The sequence below is a fragment of the Bufo gargarizans genome, unplaced genomic scaffold (assembly GCF_014858855.1).
Source record: "Bufo gargarizans isolate SCDJY-AF-19 unplaced genomic scaffold, ASM1485885v1 fragScaff_scaffold_444_pilon, whole genome shotgun sequence".
NCBI classification, from domain to species: domain Eukaryota; kingdom Metazoa; phylum Chordata; class Amphibia; order Anura; family Bufonidae; genus Bufo; species Bufo gargarizans.
In genome coordinates this window covers 31,207-50,527 of record NW_025334119.1, presented here as the reverse complement: position 1 = coordinate 50,527, position 19,321 = coordinate 31,207, and the positions used below count along the sequence as shown (strand labels likewise).

Genomic DNA, 19,321 nt, shown 5'->3' with positions numbered 1-19,321 from the left:
AATCTCCTCCTTGAGTTTTCTTTGTTTTTGGTTTTCAGTTCCTCATCTCGTTAGCCTCTCTCAGCTGTCATGTAGTTGGACTGATTGCATCCCTTTAAATTCCTCCCCATAATGCATTAGTGTACGGTTTATACAGCTTCCTGGAGTGTGTGTGCATGCTGATCCTATTTCCCAGTCTTCTACAAGTTAGGTGTTGTACATTAATTTGTGATTTTCTGTTTGCTGGATCCCAGGTGACCCTGACTCCCTCCGTGTCTAGTGTAGGGAGCCGGTGGTCGTGTCCCTTCACTATTGTAGGGTGTTCAGGTGTTATATAGTCGAGGTACGAGGATATGCGATCATCCACCATTGGTATTATCGCATAGGCTGAGCAGTAAGGGAGGGAGCCAGGTCTGATGCAGGGGTCTCCCGTTTTGTTCCTTAGTTTTGGATCCAGTGAGTCATATATTCATTTTGCATTGTCTTGTTTCCTGTACACCTTCCGTGACAGTTTTACACAATAACAGCATTTTTGAAACCAAAAAAGTGATATTTTTAGTGTCTCCATATTCTGAGAGCCATAGTTGTTTTTATTTTTTGGGCAATTGCCTTAGCTGGGGGCAAATCTTTTGTAGGTTGAGGTGACTGTTAGATTGGTACTATTTTGGGGGGCATACGCCTTTTTGATTGCTTGGTGTTGCACTTTTAGTGAAAAAGTTAAAAAGTGGGTGTTTTTAGCACAGTTTTTATTTTATTTTTTTGACGGTGTTCACCTGAGGGGTTAGGTCATGTGATCATTTTATAGAGCCGGTCGTTATGGACGTGGCAATACTTAATATGTATACTTGTTTTTTACATAATATCAGTTTTACACACTAACAGCATTTTTAAACCAAAAAAGTGATATTTTTAGTGTCTCCATAGTCTGAGTCATATATATATATATTTATATATATATATATATATTGTAGCAATGTGAACATTGAAGTGTTTTCCCCAGGCTCCGGTCCGGGACTTAGGGCATGCTCATGTCCAGGGATCCTATTTAATCCTGCTACTTGTTCTTGGGTGTGCCTCACTCTGGAGAGTGTGCAGACAGAGGCCTGGTGAGGCTCTGTCAGTGTGGTCTCAGATAAGCCAGGCTGAGGGGCCACGAGGCTATGCAATAGCCTGGACTTTGGGCGACTTGCACACAGAAGGCTGGAGTGGCTCTGTGTGGTCTGAGGACGGACAGGCTGAGAGACTCCTATCCCACAAGAGACCCTGGTGTGGGAGCAGCCTGGAGGCTGCTGAAGGTTGGGCTGGGAAAGCCGCATCTCATCACGGGTGTGAACTGTGCTACGCTTTAGGTGAGTCAGGGAAACCTATGTGTTTAGTTAGGGCCCAGACGGGCAAGGTATTTTATTTTGGCTTTGTGTGTTTTTGCTTTATGCCGTGTGCCACAATAAAGCACAGTTTGGCCCCTAAATCCTGGTTTCTGTGAAGAAGTGTGTGTTTGCAACCCCTGGAAAAGAGCTAATCCCCTACAATATATATAGTTTTTTTTGCTGATTGTCTTAGGTAGGGGTTCATTTTTTGCGGGATGAGATGACTGTTTGATTGGCACTATTTTGGGGTGCAGATGACTTTTTGATTGCTTGCTATTACACTTTTTGTGATGTAAGGTGACAAAAAATGGCTTTTTTGTGGCACTGTTTCTATGTTTTATTTTACAGCATTCACCTGAGGGGTTGGATCATGTAATATTTTTATAGAGCTGGTTGTTACGGATGCGGCGATACCTAATATGTCTACTGTTTTTTTTTTTTATTTAACTTTAACACAATAATAGCATTTTTGAAACAAAAAATTATGTTTTAATGTCTCCATGTTCTGAGAGCTATAGTTTTTTTATTTTTTGGGAGCTATTTTCTTATGTAAGGGCTCATTTTCTGCGGAATGAGGTTTTATTGGTACGATTTTGTGGGACATATGCCTTTTTGATCACTTGGTGTTGCACTTTTTGTGATGTAAGGTGACAAAAATAGCTTTTTTTCCCTTCGCCCATGACAGCACCACGAGAGAGAGGATCCGCCCCTACAGACAACAAATCCGCAGAATAAAAGGGTGGACACTCGCCTCCCAATTCTGTATGGTTTCCCGTCTCTGGGGAAGCCTGCAGTTTTTTCCTTTCAGGTTCCCTCCCTCTGGTGGTGCTCCTGCGCTGACCCCTATGGTGGGCTAGATTTCTTCCCGTCGTACCTGCCGTTCCCGGGATTATATTGTGGCATCTCTGGTGCGCTGAAAGGGATGGGCAGAGGCACAGCAAAACTCCTGAGGGAGTACTTTGTGTTCTGGAGTATTCAGTGCCTGGTGGAATCGGTGATGCGCTAGAGGCATGGACTTCCACAACCCAGGGGGAGGAGGAGGAGCTTCCTGCAAGGAGTTAAGCCAGGAAGAGCGGCATGTGTCACGTGACCGCCGGTGCGCGTCGAACGTGACGTCATTACAGAAGCACCTATGAAAAAGGGCGCACTGTAGATGGAAAGCCGGCGTCCTAGCAGCGCTCTGGTGCAGTAACAGAAGCAGCGTGGAAGAGTCTGCAGTCCCTCCAGCCTTGGTACCTCTGAAGGGGTGAGTGCTCGGGGCATAATGTTGTGCCTCTACTAATGTATTACAAGGTGGTGACAAAAAGGAAGAATAAGGAATGTGTTCTTTGTAAAACTGGGTTGTCATCTGAATGGGAGAAGATGATGTGTCACCCATGTATTGATAAAACGGTGGCTGAAGAATCGCCATCTTTTTACAAATATCTTTAGGCACTGGTCAAATCGGAAGTTAATTGTACCTTATCATCTAAAATAAGACAACAATACTGTACAGAGACATATTTTGTCTGATTCTGGTGAAGATGACATACATTCCTCATTATATGGGCAGTCTGATGATTCATCCCTATCGTCTTCTGGAGAAGGTGAAATAAGTGGTGGACCATGTTTCCCTATAGAAGACACAGAGAAACTCCTAAAAGCCATACGTTCAACTATGGGCATTAAAGAGACAAAAAAAAAACAGGTCCATCCAGGATATTATGTTTGGGGGGCTAGAATCTAGTCATCATAGCACCTTTCCGGTTCATAAAAATGTTTCAGCTTTAATCAAATGTAGGAAAGTCCCCGGGATAATAATGGACGGACGATATGTGCCACCAGAGGTCCTGGCCTCGGTGGAGTAAGAACCAGATCATTGCGGTTACAGCGGCGAATGCTGCTGGCGCAGCGTGTCTGGGCTGGTTCTTACTGGGAACAGGTAAAGAGCAGGGTGGGTGCCTGTTCCCCACGGCCAGCCCAGGTTTTTGGTGGAGCTGGGCCTTTAAAGAACCCAGCCTGCTAAAGAGCAGGTTGGGGTGTGTCTTGCTGTGCTGAAGGTTTCCACAGACAGAGTTAGTGCTGTGAAGGAGAGTCTGGGCGCAGCACACATTGAAGGATAGCCCTGGGACCTTGGGACCTATGGTGCTACTACCCAAAGGGGCTCTGGCCCTAGGGAGACAAAGGTAGGTAGCCTAGAAGCCTGCAGGACCTTTGTGGTCTGTCCCACAAACAAGGTGACTCAAACCTGCTGTTTATTTTCTATAAGGGACTTTTCTTCTATGCACTATGTGGATATGCACCTGTGTGTTCTGCACATTGCCTGTTATGCCTTTGGTGTGAATAAAGTCACGGTGTATCACATAGACTGTATGTGATTGCCTCAATACTGCCGCCGCTACCGTAGCCTACCACGAGCACATCCCCACACAAAGGAGAATGGAAAAAACCTAACAGAAAGGTTTACATATCTAATCTTAAACGTAAATGTCCCTTCAAGAGGAAGATTGTGCCACATGGGATAAAGTCATTTCTAAAGTATCTAGGAAGACGGCTCTTCCCTTCGATGATATGGGGATAGTAAAGGACCCACTGGATAAAAAAGCTGATACCTTTTTAAAAGGGGCATGGGAAGCATCTACTTCTTCGTTCAGACCGAGCATAGCCTCTACTTGTACGGCCCGGTCTCTGATAGTATGGCTCTCTGAATTAGAAAATCAATTTAAAAAACTGATGCTCCAGGGAAAAAAAAGCAGCTGACTTCTTGGCGAACGCCTCAGCTAACTCTGTTAGACTGGCAGCCAGATCTGCCGCTTTGTCTAACTCAGCCTGTAGAGCACTCTGGCTAAAAGATTGGATGAGAGAATTATAATCTAAAAATAAACTATGTGGGGTCCCTTGTGAAGGGGAGTACCTTTTTGGACCAACTCTAGATGACTTACTAGATAAAGCCGTCGACAACAAGAGAAAATTCCCAGGGTTTCAAAGTTCTTTTCCCCCCCAAAAATAGGTTCAACCTCCATTTTCGTCCCTTTAGAAGTAGTCAAGAAGGAGACAAAAAATCCAGGGAGGACAGATTTCGGAACCAAAAGAGAGGTAGAAATTACTTTTTCAACCAATCCTTTGGAGACAAAAAGAAACAAGACCAGCAATGACGCCAGAAGTCAGGTAGGGGGCAGATTGAAAAATGTTTCCCTGTCTGGTCCCATATTTCTTCAAGTTCATGGATACTAGACACCATTCACAATGGATTAAAGCAGAAATGGCAGCTCACATAAGGGAAAAAGATTTTCTCATCATTTCATATCTGGACAATTTTCTGATAGTAGGAGGAACAGAAGAAGCTTGCAGAGCAGCAGTATTGACAGTATCATAAATTCTGAACAAGTTGGGCTGGATTTTGAATCTGGAAAAGTCAAGACCAGATCCCACCAGAAGACAGTCTTTTCTGGGACTGATATCAGATTCCTCCTGACAGAAATGTTTTTAACCACAGTAAAAAGTAATCCTTGTCCAGGAAAAAATCTGAGATCTGATCAGGAACCCAGTAGTCACAATGAGAAAGGTAATGTCTATTTTGGGGTCCCTTACATCATGCATCCCGGCAGTAAGATGGGCACAACTCCACTCGAGAGTACTCCAGTGGGAAATCCTGTTATTCTGGGAGAAGAATGACTCTCTAGAGGCAAAAATAAGATTATCAGACCTTACTCTTCAGAGCTTAAGGTGGTGGCAGGAGGAGAAGAATCTGATTCAGGGAGTGTCATGGAAGCTGGAAGACCTGATATGTCTAACTACAGATGCAAGCCCTTGGGGTTGGGGTGCTCTGATCCAAGAGATCTCCCTTCAGGGTCCTTGGAGGAATATCCGGAAAAGAGGATTGTGGCGAAACCAACCTCGCCACGGTGTTTTGGAGGGGGCTGGTTGCTAGCCTCTTGCCTCAGGATTATGGCCCATAGTAACTTTTAAACCCCTGAACCTATTCCAGGGAATTTTGGATAGGTTTGTCCCCCAAGTTATACTGGTTAAATTGATGTAAGTTATATGTATGGACAATGTAACCTCACAAAGTTGTAACAACTTATAATAAGTGTAACTTGTCAGCTTGGGAGGAATATGCTGGGTGTGGTTCTATTGTCCCATTGTGTGTTTAAATGGTGTATCTGTCCTGTTGTCTCCACATGTGTATTGGTGATCTCCCCTTTGTCCTGAGAGATAATTGGATTGTCTTCGGTCGTCTCCCAGGCAGAGAGGAGGAAACCATGATGCATTGTGGGGATATGTTGTATCTGTTCTGTGTCGCAGTCTCCCTTCTGGTCCTCTAGGGGGCGGGAACGATTGGTTGCTGTATTTACATTGTGTGTGTTGTGAATTACTGATTGGTTGGATTTCAAAACCCTGTGGGCAGTACTATGTTTGGTTTTTATCAATAAAAGAGGCTGTACTTGAAGTACAGTCAGAGCACTGCTTGACCCTGATCACGGAGCCTTGTCTCGTTATTGGGGGGATTCCATGTATGCTGTTGGAGACTGATTGCCAGGAGTGTAAGCTGACTGATACGCTTTTCCTGTTCGTCTTTCGGCAGCTATTTGCGAGGTTCCAGTTTGGAGTGCTATTTCGTATCCAGTTCGGGAGTTTGGTGTTCTGCAGTAGCTGTGCCTGTCTCTCGGAAAGGGGCATATCGCCTAAACGGATTTTAACCCCTTGTCTGCTGAAACGGTCCGTTACAAGGATCCTCCAACCTAAAGCAACTAACTGCGGTACACCTTGCAATGAGCTCTGTCCTCCCAAGAATAAGAGGAAAAGCTCTCAGGGTCATGACGGACAACAAGACGGTAGTCTCGTATCTAAACAAATAGGAGCACAATGTGCAAAACTCTTATGCAGTGTGACGGTAGTAGAAAATATCCCCGTCAAGCATTCCCTTCTTCCCATAAAAGAAAATCTCTGGAATCGCCGAATAATCCACACATGAGTCAAACTTAATGCTGGAACAAAAATGAGACTCTCTTTACTGGCACACAGAACTCACAATTTATGCAGCATAAAACTCCTCCTCTGGGCCCGGCTAGATAATTGAGTTAACAATACACACAGCTCAATGGTCTGCTGGCCAGAACATTTACAATTTTTAACACTTTCAGAATGCACACAGCTCAATTGTCTGCTGGCCAGAACATTTACAATTTTTAACACTTTCAGAAAAGTACTTTCCATCCCACATACAAACATAATTTCAACCTCCCTGTTCGGTACACGAATACATTCATTCTTGACATTTGGAACCGAACAATATAGACCTTAAAATAGCAGGGAGAGAATTAAACTGAAGCATATAGGCAATTGCATCAAAGTCCACAATGGACCCCATTTTTCTCCCTGCTCCGGCAACTCGGTTGGACCTTTCCTGGTCCAGTAGGGTTGACGGGTTCAGAGCTTTTAGTCCGAGGTTAAATCTGTTTGGCGTGACAATCCATCGGCATTCCCGTTTTGCTTGCCTGGGCGATAATGAATCGCAAAGTCATAGGGCTGTAAGGCCAAGCTCCAGAGTAGCAAACGGGCGTTGTCCCCTGAAACCCGGTTAAGCCACACCAAGGGGTTGTGATCGGTGATGAGAGTGACCGCCTGGCCATAAAGGTAAGGTGTGAGCTTTTTGAGTGCCCATACCAAGGCCAAGCACTCTTTTTCAATGGTGGCATAGCTGACCTCCCTTGGTAACAGCTTCCGACTCAGGTATGCCACCGGGTGCTCGCCTCCATCCTCCCCGATCTGGCTTAGTACTGCCCCCAGTCTAAACATTGAAGCGTCTGTGTGGACAATAAATCTTTTGTTAGGATCTGGGGTAACCAACACCGGAGCATTAACCAGAGCAGTCTTTAGTGCTTGGAAAGCCACCTCACATTCCGGGGACCACAGGACTTGTCGGGGTAGCTTCTTTTTGGTCAAGTCGGTCAGGGGTTTGGCCAGGGCGCTATAGTCTGGTACAAAGCGTCTGTAATAGCCGGCTGTGCCTAAGAAAGCCATGACTTGTGTCTTGGTGTGGGGAGTGGGCCAATTGGCAATGGCCTCGATCTTAGCCGGCTCCGGCCGTTGCTTACCACATCCTACTCGGTGGCCCAAATATTGTACCTCCGCCATACCCAAGTGACATTTGTCGGGTTTCAGGGTCAGCCCGGCCACCCTGATCCTATCTAATACTACCCCTATGTGCTCTAGGTGCGCTTCCCAGGTATACCCCCAAGTAACTGATCCACCATCCATTGGAAGGTGGCCGGGGCGTTCTTCATCCCGAACGGCATAACCCGGAAGTGGTATAGGCCGAACGGGGTGATGAAGGCCGACTTGGGTATGGCATCTTCTGCTAGGGGAATCTGCCAATATCCCTTGCATAGGTCTATTGTGGTCAGATACTTCCCTGCAGAGATACGGTCAAGCAGCTCGTCCATCCGTGGCATCGGATAGGCGTCCGTAACTGTCTTGTCGTTGAGGCGCCGGTAATCTACACAGAAGCGGGTTGTCCCATCCTTCTTTGGCACTAAGACTACCGGCGAGGCCCAAGGACTTTCTGAGGGTTCGATTACGCCTAGCCAAAGCATCTCATCTATTTCCTTCCGCATCCCTTCCCGGACTGCTTCGGGGATACGGTAGGGAGGCTGTCTCAGGGGTGCCTGTCCTGGAGTCTCTACCTTGTGTATGGCTAGGAGTGTGTATCCAGGCTCCTGAGAAAATGTGGCCTGTTTTGTTTCTAGTAAGCGGACAGCTTGAGCCCGCTCTTGCGGCTCCAGCTGTTCACTTAGCTGGACTTTCTTTATCTGGGTCATCCCTTCGTTACTGCCCAATAGGTCGGAAGGGGTAGGGTCTCTGTGTCTTCTCCTGCTGGTGCACAGATAGCGGCTACCTCCTCTGCCCGTTCCCGATAGGCCTTGAGCATGTTGATGTGACAGGTTCGTTTCACATCTTCATCCTCGCAGCTGGCTATCGTGTAGGTCGTGTCGCATATCTGTCCTATAACTTTATAGGGGCCCTGCAAGACGGCCTGGAGCTTGTCTGTTCGGACCGTCCTTAATACCATGACCTTTTGGCCTATCTGAAAGCTCCGGTGCCTAGCCCGTCGGTCATACCATACCCTCTGGCGCTGCTGGGCCACCCGGAGGTTCTCTCGCACTGTCTGGGCTAATTCCAGGATATAAGGTACAACCGGGGTCCCCTCAATCTCTGTCTGCCCCTCCCAGTGATCCTTGATGAGATCTAAGGGCCCCCCCACCCGCCTCCCATAGAGAAGTTCGAAGGGTGAGAATCCGGTCGATTCCTGCGGCACCTCTCGGTAGGCAAAGAGAAGGTGTGGCAGGAATCGCTCCCAATCCTTGTATGCCCCCGTGAACGACTTCAACATTTGCTTTAGTGTTCCGTTGAAGCGCTCGCACAGGCCGTTAGTCTGGGGATGGTATGGGGAGCTAGTCAGGGATTTAACTCCACAGGTTTTCCATATCTGCTGGGTTACCTCGGCCGTGAATTGGGTACCTTGGTCGGACAGAACCTCCTTGGGAAAGCCTATTCAGGAAAATACTTTAACTAGGGCCTCTGCTACGGTCTCAGCCTGTATGTTAGAGAGAGCTACCGCTTCGGGGTAACAGGTGGCGTAGTCTACTATGGTGAGTATATACCGCTTGCCGGAACGGCTAGGTTGGGCCAGGGGCCCTATAATGTCCACGGCTACCCTTGTGAACGGTTATTCAATAATGGGCATGGAAACTAGTTTAGCCTTTGGGTGGTCTCCCTTTTTACCTATACGTTGGCACACCTCGCACGTTTGACAATACGCCCTGACGTCGTCGGATACCCCAGGCCAGAAGAAGTTCTGGGTTATCCGATACCCTGTCTTGCGTATTCCCAAATGGCCTGCCAAGGGTACGTCGTGCCCAATCCTCAATAACTCCTGCTGGTATAAATTGCTGTACAAGCGGCCTTTCTCCCAGATAAATTGCTCCTTCTCTAATCCCCCTTGGCCCCTCCTGGCTTTCTCTCGATACTTTCGGAGAGAATGGTCTCCGGTCACCTCCCGCCCAAAGTCCTCTGGGGTGTCCCAGGGTAGGGGTTCTACAGTCAAGGGTAGGTTGGGTTGGCTTACCTGGGTCTCAGTAGGGAGTGGATGGCTCTCGGCAGCGCGACTTTGTGTTCTGGTGGTTACTGCGTGGGCCTCCTGAGCGGGGGTAGAGGCGAACGGCGAAGTCAGGGGGCCAATGTCGTTGCCCAAGATGACTTCAGAAGGTAAGTCTTTCATGACGCCCACATGAACATTGCCAGCTCCCGCCCCCCAGTCTAGGTGTACCTGTGCAGTAGGAATACGGTATACTGCCCCCCCCTGCCACTCACAGCAATTGATTTCCCGGTTTCTCTGATGCCTTAATAAGGTGTCTTTGTACCAACGTGATGGTTGCCCCACTGTCTCTTAATCCCCGGGCGGTTTTTCCGTTAACCATGACCAGCTGACAATGGTGTTTCCTGTTGTCCGTAATAACAGATTGTACCATGAGGGCTTCGTAAAGGGTGCCCAATGGTTCTTCCTGACCCAGTTACTGGGGATCCCAAGCCGAGTCTACACAATGGGCTGCTGCTGGGGGGCGGTACCCAGGTCGAGACCAATTTGACCTGGTGTTGTTGTCCATGGCGCAATTCTGCTTGTAGTGACCCAGCTGTTTGCACTGGAAGCAGCGTTGTTCATTGTCCTCCTGGCGTGGATAGCGAGGGCTAGATGTCACCGGTCTATTAGGAGGTTGGTATCTAGCGGCGGGTGGGTATGAGGGCACCGTTGGTCGTGGAGGTTGTACCCGTGGTGTGACCGGGTTCGTCTTGCGAGTATCCGCATATTCATCCGCCAACTTAGCGGCCTCTGGTAGAGTCATGGGCCGGCGATCTCTCACCCAGTCTTTGACATCCGTCTGGATGTTATCGTAAAATTGTTCCAGGAGCATTAGTTGCAAAATGTCCTCTGTGGTGGTGGCCTGGCTGCTGTTGACCCAGTTAGAGGCAGACAGGCATAACTGGCATGCCCATTCCACGTAAGAGTCTTTTGTGGTTTTGCGTGAGTCCCTGAATTTTTGTCGGTAGGACTCCGGGGTTACTGCATAACAAGCCAGGAGCACTTCTTTAAACCTGGCGTAGCTATGGATCTCCTGCTCTGCCACGGTCTGGAAAGCATCAGAAGCTTTGCCTGACAGTTTGCCTGACAATATTGAGACCCACTCTCCTCTATCTATTCGGTGCAGGTTACATTGTCGCTCAAAATCTGCCAGGTAATTATCAATTTCACAGTCTTTTTCATCAAAAGCTTTAAAAGCGCTAAACGGAATCTTCCTTGTGTCTGCTGTGCTGTACTCACTGTTTGGAGAATGTGCGGCTGCTTGTTGGACTGCTGCCAGTTTTACCTGTAGCTCTGCGTCTCTTATTTGTTTAGCCTCCTCCGCTAACAGGTTCATCACTTTCAGCACCACATCCGCCGTTGGGTTCAGACCGAACCATGCTAGCTTCTCTCTCATTGCCTTGTTGGCTGGTGATTCCTCCTCCGGAATCACTGGTGTCCCCATCTCTTGTACTGCTGGCGTTGCTGCAACCAAGTTCTCCTGGTCTAGCTCCATTAATTCTGCTATAATGACCCGCTTGGTTTTGTTGCTAGCAATCCTTCCATGGACTTCCAGTAGTTCTTTCAGTGTATTTCTTTTAAGCAGGGTGTACCAGCCTTCCATTCACTGTTCCCAGTGTCTGCTTGGAATCCTGGTGTAAAGGAAAGTAGAAGGGAAAATCCCGCTGCTGCCAACCAGTTGTGACGGTAGTAGAAAATATCCCCGTCAAGCATTCCCTTCTTCCCATAAAAGAAAATCACCCAATATTCCACGAGTAGGAATATCCCTGGAATCGCCGAGTAATCCACACATGAGTAATGCTGGAACAAAAACGAGACTCTCTTTACTGGCGCACAGAACAATTTGTGCAGCATAAAACTCCTCCTCTGGGCCCGGCTAGATAATGGAGTGGTAACAATACACACAGCTCAATTGTCTGCTGGCCAGAACATTTACAATTTTTAACACTTTCAGAAAAGTACTTTCTATCCCACATACAAACATAATTTCAACCTCCCTGTTCGGTACACGAATACATTCATTCTTGACATTTGGAACCGAACAATATAGACCTTAAAATAGCAGGGAGAGAATTAAACTGAAGCATATAGGCAATTGCATCAAAGTCCTTCACATGCAGGAAGCCCAGAAAAGCTTCCTATTAGCAGAAAAAGACTGTGCCTCAATCTCAGAGGTGTGGAAAATGGACAGGCAGACTTTCTGAGTCACCATTTTTTTTCTCTCAGGGCGAATTAACTCTAGACCAATCCATTTTCAAGAAAATAACGGCCCTCTAGTGACCACCAGACATCAACCTCTTTGCTACTTACCAGAACAGGACGATCAAGAGATTCTTCTCCCTAAACCCAGCGGGATCCCCTTTCTGGGATAGATGCTTTCCTTTAGAATTTTCCCCTAGCGTATGCCTTTCCTCCTCTTCCCTTGATTCCTCCTGTTTTACGGAAAATCAGGGAAGATGGGGCGAGAGTTATTCTCATTGCCCCATTTTGGCCAAGAAGTTCTTGGTTCACATGGCTCTGAATCATGTTAATCTCGGAACCCTGGGTTCTTCCTGAGAACTGGAATCTATTGAGCCAAGGCACAGTTTTTCTCCCCCGCATAAAAAATCTCCATTTAACGGCCTGGAACTTGAAAGGTACTTGTTAGGGAAGAAGGGATTCTCTAACACCCTAATCTCTACCCTTCTTAAGAGTAGGAAAAAAGTGACGGTGGCTATTTATGCTAGGGTTTGGCAAAAATTCCTAGACTTTGCTCAGATCCAGATTAATGATATCCCCTCTTCTGCTCCCATTCATCTAGTTTTAGAGTTCCTTCAGAAGGGACTGGATTTAGGACTAGCAAGTAGTACTTTGAAGGTACACGTTTCGGCTCTGTCAGCTTTGTTTGATCAGGACATAGCAGGGGTCCCATGGGTGTCCAGGTTCTTTAGAGCAGTAGCCAGATTCACCCCAACAACTTCCACTAGACCTCCTCCCTGGGATTTAAACCTAGTGTTAAAGGCTCTAATGCACCCTCCATTTGAGCCTTTAGAGACCATCTCTATTAAATGTCTCACCTTGTGTTGTGCCTTTTAATAGCCTTAACATCTGCTCGCAGGATTAATGAGATTCAGGCCATCTCCATTAATCCTCCATATACCACTATTTTAGAGGATAAAGTTTTGATTCGGCCAGACCTGGCTTTTCTTCCAAAAGTGGTTTCCAAATTTCATAGGTCCCAAGAGATTGTTCTCACTACACTGTTTAGAAATCCTGGGTGAGAAAAAGAAAAATCTCTTCACTGCCTAGACATTAGAAGGACCCTGATTAATTACCTATCTCACACTAAAGACTGGCGCAGATCTTCTTCACTCTTTGTACTCTTTCAAGGAGTGAATAAGGGAAAGGCGGCCACAAAAAGTTCTACAGCTAGGTGGGATTGTCTCTGCTATATCTTTGTCTTAACTTGATTGCGGGTTGTCTCCTCCGGTGGGTCTTAAGGCACATTCTACCAGGGCAGTTGCTACTTCCTGGGCGGAAAGATCCTCTGTTCACATAGAGGATATTTGCAGAGCGGCTACCTGGTCTTCTCCTTCAACCTTTTTCAAACACTATTGGCTTGATTTGAACTTCTCTCCTTCGGGGTCGTCCTTTGGGGAAAAGGTGCTTCTTTCTACTCTCCCACCCTGATTTTTCGTCTAGTAAATCTCTTGTGGTGCTGTCATGGGCGAAGGGAAAAATGATGATTACTTACTGGTAATTTGATTTTCCAGAGCCCATGACAGCACCCTTTTTGGGTTATCTTGGTTCTTTTATACTCACACAGGTGTTGCATGTAAAAAATAATAATAAATAATTATGATTAATCATCTAACACTATGTTGGTGGACTTCCTCCAGTGCTTGGATATTACACTGAATTGGGAGGAGAGTGTCCGCCCTTTTATTCTGCAGGTTTCCTGTCTGTGGGGGTGGATCCTCTCTCTCATGGTGCTGTCATGGGCTCTGGAAAATCAAATTACCAGTAAGTAATCATCATTTTTGACACCGTTTTTATTTTTTATGGTGTATATCGACAGGGTGGATCATGTGCTATTTTTATTATTTTCTTTTTATTACTTAATTGGAGAAAAAAAATGTACATGTGAAATCTTTTTTTTTCTTTTTTTTTTATAAAACACTTTATTTTTTAATAATTTTTTATTTTTTATTTTACACTTTGTGTCCCCAATAAGGTCATACAAGACCTCTAGGAGACATTTGACTTCATTTTTTTCCCCAAAAAATTGATTTCTCCTATAACTGGGGCTGACATGGTTGCCCCAGTTACAATGGAAATACAACCCCCAGAGAGGCTGTACAGGACCACCTGGCCAGGACAGGAAGCGCATAGCGCTTCATGCTCTGAATAAACAGCGCTTGGTGAGCACTGTGTATGCAGCGATCTAGAAGGCAGCGACACCTGGGAACTGTCCTTGCCTTCTCTCTGGGTTGCCCTGCTGTCATTGACAATGGGCAACCCGCTCTGCAGCTGCACGATTAGCATGCAGCTGCGATCTCTGAATGGACGTTTCAGAACATCCATTCAGAGTTAAACATCCCCCCATAGGACGTTTATATCCTATGGGTGGATGTGAAGTGGTTAAAGAGGACTTGTCACCTCTTGGAAAAAAGTGAAGCATGCTTTTTCTTTAAATATCTCAGATTCCATGAATGGCCTGCGGTTATTTTTATGTCACAGGCCCCCCTGTCTTTGAGATATGGCTCCCCGGGTTTATTAGCGCCCTATAAGTAATGGCTGTGGTTTGTCATGGACTTGTACATTGACTTCATTGCTGTGCCGCTTTCCAATAAGCACAGACAACATCATAGCTGCTTCTTCCCAGCCAAAAATAGTGTGGTCTCACCCTCGTCTGCTTCGCTTTTGTCCCACCGGTGAGTCCCACTGATCTGTATACCAGTGTAGCCCCAACTGGAGTTTGCAGAGAGCTGGTTTCACAAGATATATGAGGCATTAAAGGAAAGCTTATGAGGCATTTAAGGAAAGTGCTTGTTTTATAGGTGACAGGTCTGCTTTAAGAGCGGAGCTCCTCCTGCCACTCAGCGATGGTTGAGCACTCGGTCAATCACTGAGAGTAGGGAAGGGGGATATAATGGTACAGCCTGATGCTACCCTGACATTGATGTAAAATATTTTTTTTTTATTTCTCCTTGAACTTCTAGGTATTTGTAGTCAACCCAAACAAGGCACAGCCTGTCCTGGATATCCTCCTCAAGAAGCAGAGCAAGCTGATTGAATTCCTCCGCAAATTTCAGAATGACCGTACTGAGGACGAGCAGTTTATCGATGAGAAAACCTACCTAGTGAAACAAATCCAGGTCCTGAAAAGACCTGCACAGCAAGAGTCTGGAATGGAAGCTGTAACAAAATCTGAGGTGAATAGACAGATAGATAGACAGATAGATAGATATCATATTCTCCTAAACTTACATTATCAATAGCTAATTGTATAGCAGTGGCTAATTGATCTATTAAGCAAATGTAAATTGTACCTCTAGATGCCAGCCGTCTGAAGACTAGGTGAGACCCTCCACATTCTCAGAGGAAGCCCCCATTTAGCACAGCCCTGCTAATTGCAAACCATTTGGGCATCCTAATAAAGACCTGGGAGAGGGATAGTTAAAATGCACAGCCACCCTAGACATGTTGGCTGCTGTGAGGACTCCAAGCACTCCACTTGTCACCGTAAGCACTGCAGATCCCACGAATCGCCGAAGCTTGGTTGAGGTCTCACCGTCTCCTACCCACCCTTGACCTACGACAAGGCTCCAGGCTTCAGTAGTTGAACCTCTCCTAAATCCAGAGAGCAGGAACAGCTCTTACAAGAGCTAGGAGTTATAGCCAGGGGAGTATACAGCGTATAGCAATCCCCAGACACATGAGACAAGGCTCTATGTTGAATGTAAAACAGGAACTCTTTATTGAACACACAAGCATTGATTTATATACACATTTTCCAACAAGGATACCACCCCCGTGGACCTGATTGGGAACTGAGGACATGACCTAGCAGCCAATCCTTTACAGTTTAAACACAAAACTAACCCTATTCAACAAACACAATGGCATTGTCTGTGACGCAATTAACAAACACAACAGGCAAACAGACATCTTCACCCCCTCCATAATGAATGAATAGGGACAGTGGAGACACATGTGATGGGATTATCTCCTGAGGGTATCATATAGTGATCTACTCATCTAGGAGTCGGCTGCTCTTATAATCAACTATCTTAATACCATCACTAACACAATCAGTGGAGTCTCAGTGCAGAGTTAACCCTTTTTGTGTTGCTGAGTCCACACCATGCCTTTTTAATGGGCAATAGGAAATATGTGGCATATAAATTACACACATAAATCAGGGTTCATAGTTCCTTGTAACACCAAAAGGTCTGAGGGGGTCTCCATAGTTCTCTGTCCATAGTCTGTAGGAAGGAGGCTGTCCCTCAGTCTTCTCCAGCAGCCCAGTGACGGTTCAGTCCGTCACATTTCTCCCCTCCCAACAGTAGACTAACCAGGTACCTGACCTCCTGTCGGTCGGTGCCTGAGTTAGTCGAGTAGCCCACCCATAAACAATCACTGGTCCTGTTGAACTCTGGGGCCTGGCTCTGTTCTGAATGTCCCCAGCTGTTGAGTGGGCATCTGCTACTTCTTGCTTCATTGTTGTTCTCTAGCTTAGAGCTGTAGGTACTTGGTGGGCAGAGGCCGACTGCGCTCTGCCCAGATGCCAGCTCTTCCGCTGGGGTAGCCAGTGGGGAGTCAGGCTCTGGACAAGAGGATAGGGGAGGGCAGAGGCCGACTGCGCTCTGCCCAGATGCCAGCTCTTCCGCTGGGGTTGACAGTGGGGAGTCAGGCTCTGGACAAGAGGATAGGGGAGGGCAGAGGCCAACTGCACTCTGATCAGAGGCCAGCTCTTCTGCTGGGGTAGCCAGTGGGGAGTCAGGCTCTGGACAAGAGGATAGGGGAGGGCAGAGGCCGACTGCGCTCTGCACAGATGCCAGCTCTTCTGCTGGGGTAGCCAGTGGGGAGTCAGGCTCTGGACAAGAGGATAGGGGAGGGCAGAGGCCGACTGCGCTCTGCCCAGATGCCAGCTCTTCCGCTGGGGTAGCCAGTGGGGAGTCAGGCTCTGGACAAGAGGATAGGGGAGGGCAGAGGCCGACTGCACTCTGCCCAGATGCCAGCTCTTCCGCTGGGGTAGCCAGTGGGGAGTCAGGCTCTGGACAAGAGGATAGGGGAGGGCAGAGGCCGACTGCGCTCTGCCCAGATGCCAGCTCTTCTGCTGGGGTTGACAGTGGGGAGTCAGGCTCTGGACAAGAGGATAGGGGAGGGCAGAGGCCAACTGCACTCTGACCAGAGGCCAGCTCTTCTGCTGGGGTAGCCTGTAGGGAGTCAGCCTCTGGACAAGAGGATAGGGGAGGGCAGAGGCCGACTGCGCTCTGCCCAGATGCCAGCTCTTCCGCTGGGGTAGCCAGTGGGGAGTCAGGCTCTGGACAAGAGGATAGGGGAGGGCAGAGGCCGACTGCGCTCTGCCCAGATGCCAGCTCTTCCGCTGGGGTAGCCAGTGGGGAGTCAGGCTCTGGACAAGAGGATAGGGGAGGGCAGAGGCCGACTGCGCTCTGCCCAGATGCCAGCTCTTCCGCTGGGGTAGCCAGTGGGGAGTCAGGCTCTGGACAAGAGGATAGGGGAGGGCAGAGGCCGACTGCGCTCTGCCCAGATGCCAGCTCTTCCGCTGGGGTAGCCAGTGGGGAGTCAGGCTCTGGACAAGAGGATAGGGGAGGGCAGAGGCCGACTGCGCTCTGCCCAGATGCCAGCTCTTCCGCTGGGGTTGACAGTGGGGAGTCAGGCTCTGGACAAGAGGATAGGGGAGGGCAGAGGCCAACTGCACGCTGATCAGAGGCCAGCTCTTCTGCTGGGGTAGCCTGTAGGGAGTCAGCCTCTGGACAAGAGGATAGGGGAGGGCAGAAGCCAAATGCGCTCTGCCCAGATGCCAGCTCTTCTGCTGGGAAGGGGTCAGGCAATCCTACCCCCAGGACCTTGTTACGGATCAGCTATGGAGAGGAGGGATTGCTTAAAGGGACACTGACAGGCCCAATTAGCATATTGAGTTATATATATCACAGTACAGGTCATATACAGTGTATTAGAATCATGTAAGTATCCCCCCTGCCCACCTTATAAATACGGAAATATAAAGTTTTACAACCTGCTTGTCCGGTCTCCAATCTGCCCAAGGGGCGGCGTTTCATCTGAAAATGCGCCCAGCCAGCCGCTCCCAACTGCCGTTCTGTAGCCCCGCCCAGCTCATCAATATTCACTTCGCTGGGCGGCGGCTACAACTCTCCAGGTCACGATCCTGCGCATGGGCAATCGAATCCTCCTGGCATCGTTGTGTGTAATCTTCTGCGCCTGCGTCCCGGCATGGTTAGATCGTGCCTGCGTACACACCCTGCCTGCGTCCCCGAGCCTCTGCCTCATGCGCATGCGCCAGACACTGTTCATAGCAGCAGCGCTTCAGAGCGCTGCTCACTCCCATCTCAAAAGGGGTTAATGATAGTGCGTCCGACCTCCAAATCTTCACTCCGCCCTCATTGTCTGTGTGTACACAGTGCAGACAGAGGTGGAGGAAGAGTTGGAGGTTCCAGTGCGTCCAGTGTCAACTTCTGGTAAAGGTAAATAATGTTCCCCCCATTAGTCTCGGTTATACATTTTTTTTCCCTGCAATTGTAAATTAATTTTATAATTTTAGACACCAAATCAGATGACTTCAAGTTGAATTAGATCTATTTCACAGAACCCAACTGCACCATTATAATGTTATAATAATTCAATGATATCTACAGATCACATTATTGAACACTAAAATATATTAGAGCCACAGATACATTTAATTCTTTTTTTTTTTTTTTTTTTTTCTTGCTATTGCAAAACTATACATTGATTTACGTTAGTGGAACAAAACAAAATTACACAAATTATAGTGCAATCCGAAATAATAGTCCATAGACCGTACTAAAATCTGGACGGGCCATATAACCTGGGATATGGCGGTGGTACATAGACAGGAATAATTGATGGTCATGTTCGCTGGGATATGGCGGTGGTACATAGACAGGAATAATTGAGTGATGGTCATGTTCGCTGGGATATGGCGGTGGTACATAGACAGGAATAATTGATGGTCATGTTCGCTGGGATATGGCGGTGGTACATAGACAGGAATAATTGATGGTCATGTTCGCTGGGATATGGCGGTGGTACATAGACAGGAATAATTGATGGTCATGTTCGCTGGGATATGGCGGTGGTACATAGACAGGAATAATTGAGTGATGGTCATGTTTGCTGGGATATGGCGGTGGTACATAGACAGGAATAATTGATGGTCATGTTCGCTGGGATATGGCGGTGGTACATAGACAGGAATAATTGTGTACTTGGCATGTTTTTTAGAAAAAAAAAAAGTATATAATTTAACATAGATTTTTTCATTTGTGCATCATATATACCTATTCTGAATAATAAAAATAATTTAATTTTTCATAAGTATTCAGTGAATATTTCAAAAAAATGTCAAATCTAGAGGAAAAAGATCAATCCGCCTCTACCGACCATGAATCGGTGAGTTGAATTTATCCAATAATTATTTTATTATTTAGCAGATCATTTTATATTATAATTTTTATTTTTTTATATTTTTTTTTAAGATGGAAGGTGTAATTACGTTACAGCATGAAGATCTTGAATTAATAATTCGCTCCGATAGCTCTTCTGATTGTCAACACAAATGATGACATTTTGGCTTGTTATGTGCAGG

The 19,321-nt window shown here is 47.1% G+C and overlaps 1 protein-coding gene across 1 annotated transcript in view; it reads left to right on the top strand.

Annotated features, from left to right (window-relative positions):
- The window catches only part of LOC122922541 (calcium-binding protein 39-like), a 42,443-nt gene that overhangs the window by 21,705 nt on the left and 1,417 nt on the right, over positions 1 to 19,321 (top strand). Inside the window, exon 8 of the mRNA XM_044273177.1 lies at positions 14,667 to 14,879. Within this exon, the coding sequence (XP_044129112.1) occupies positions 14,667 to 14,879 (213 nt within the window). The remainder of the gene's footprint in view (positions 1 to 14,666; positions 14,880 to 19,321) is intronic.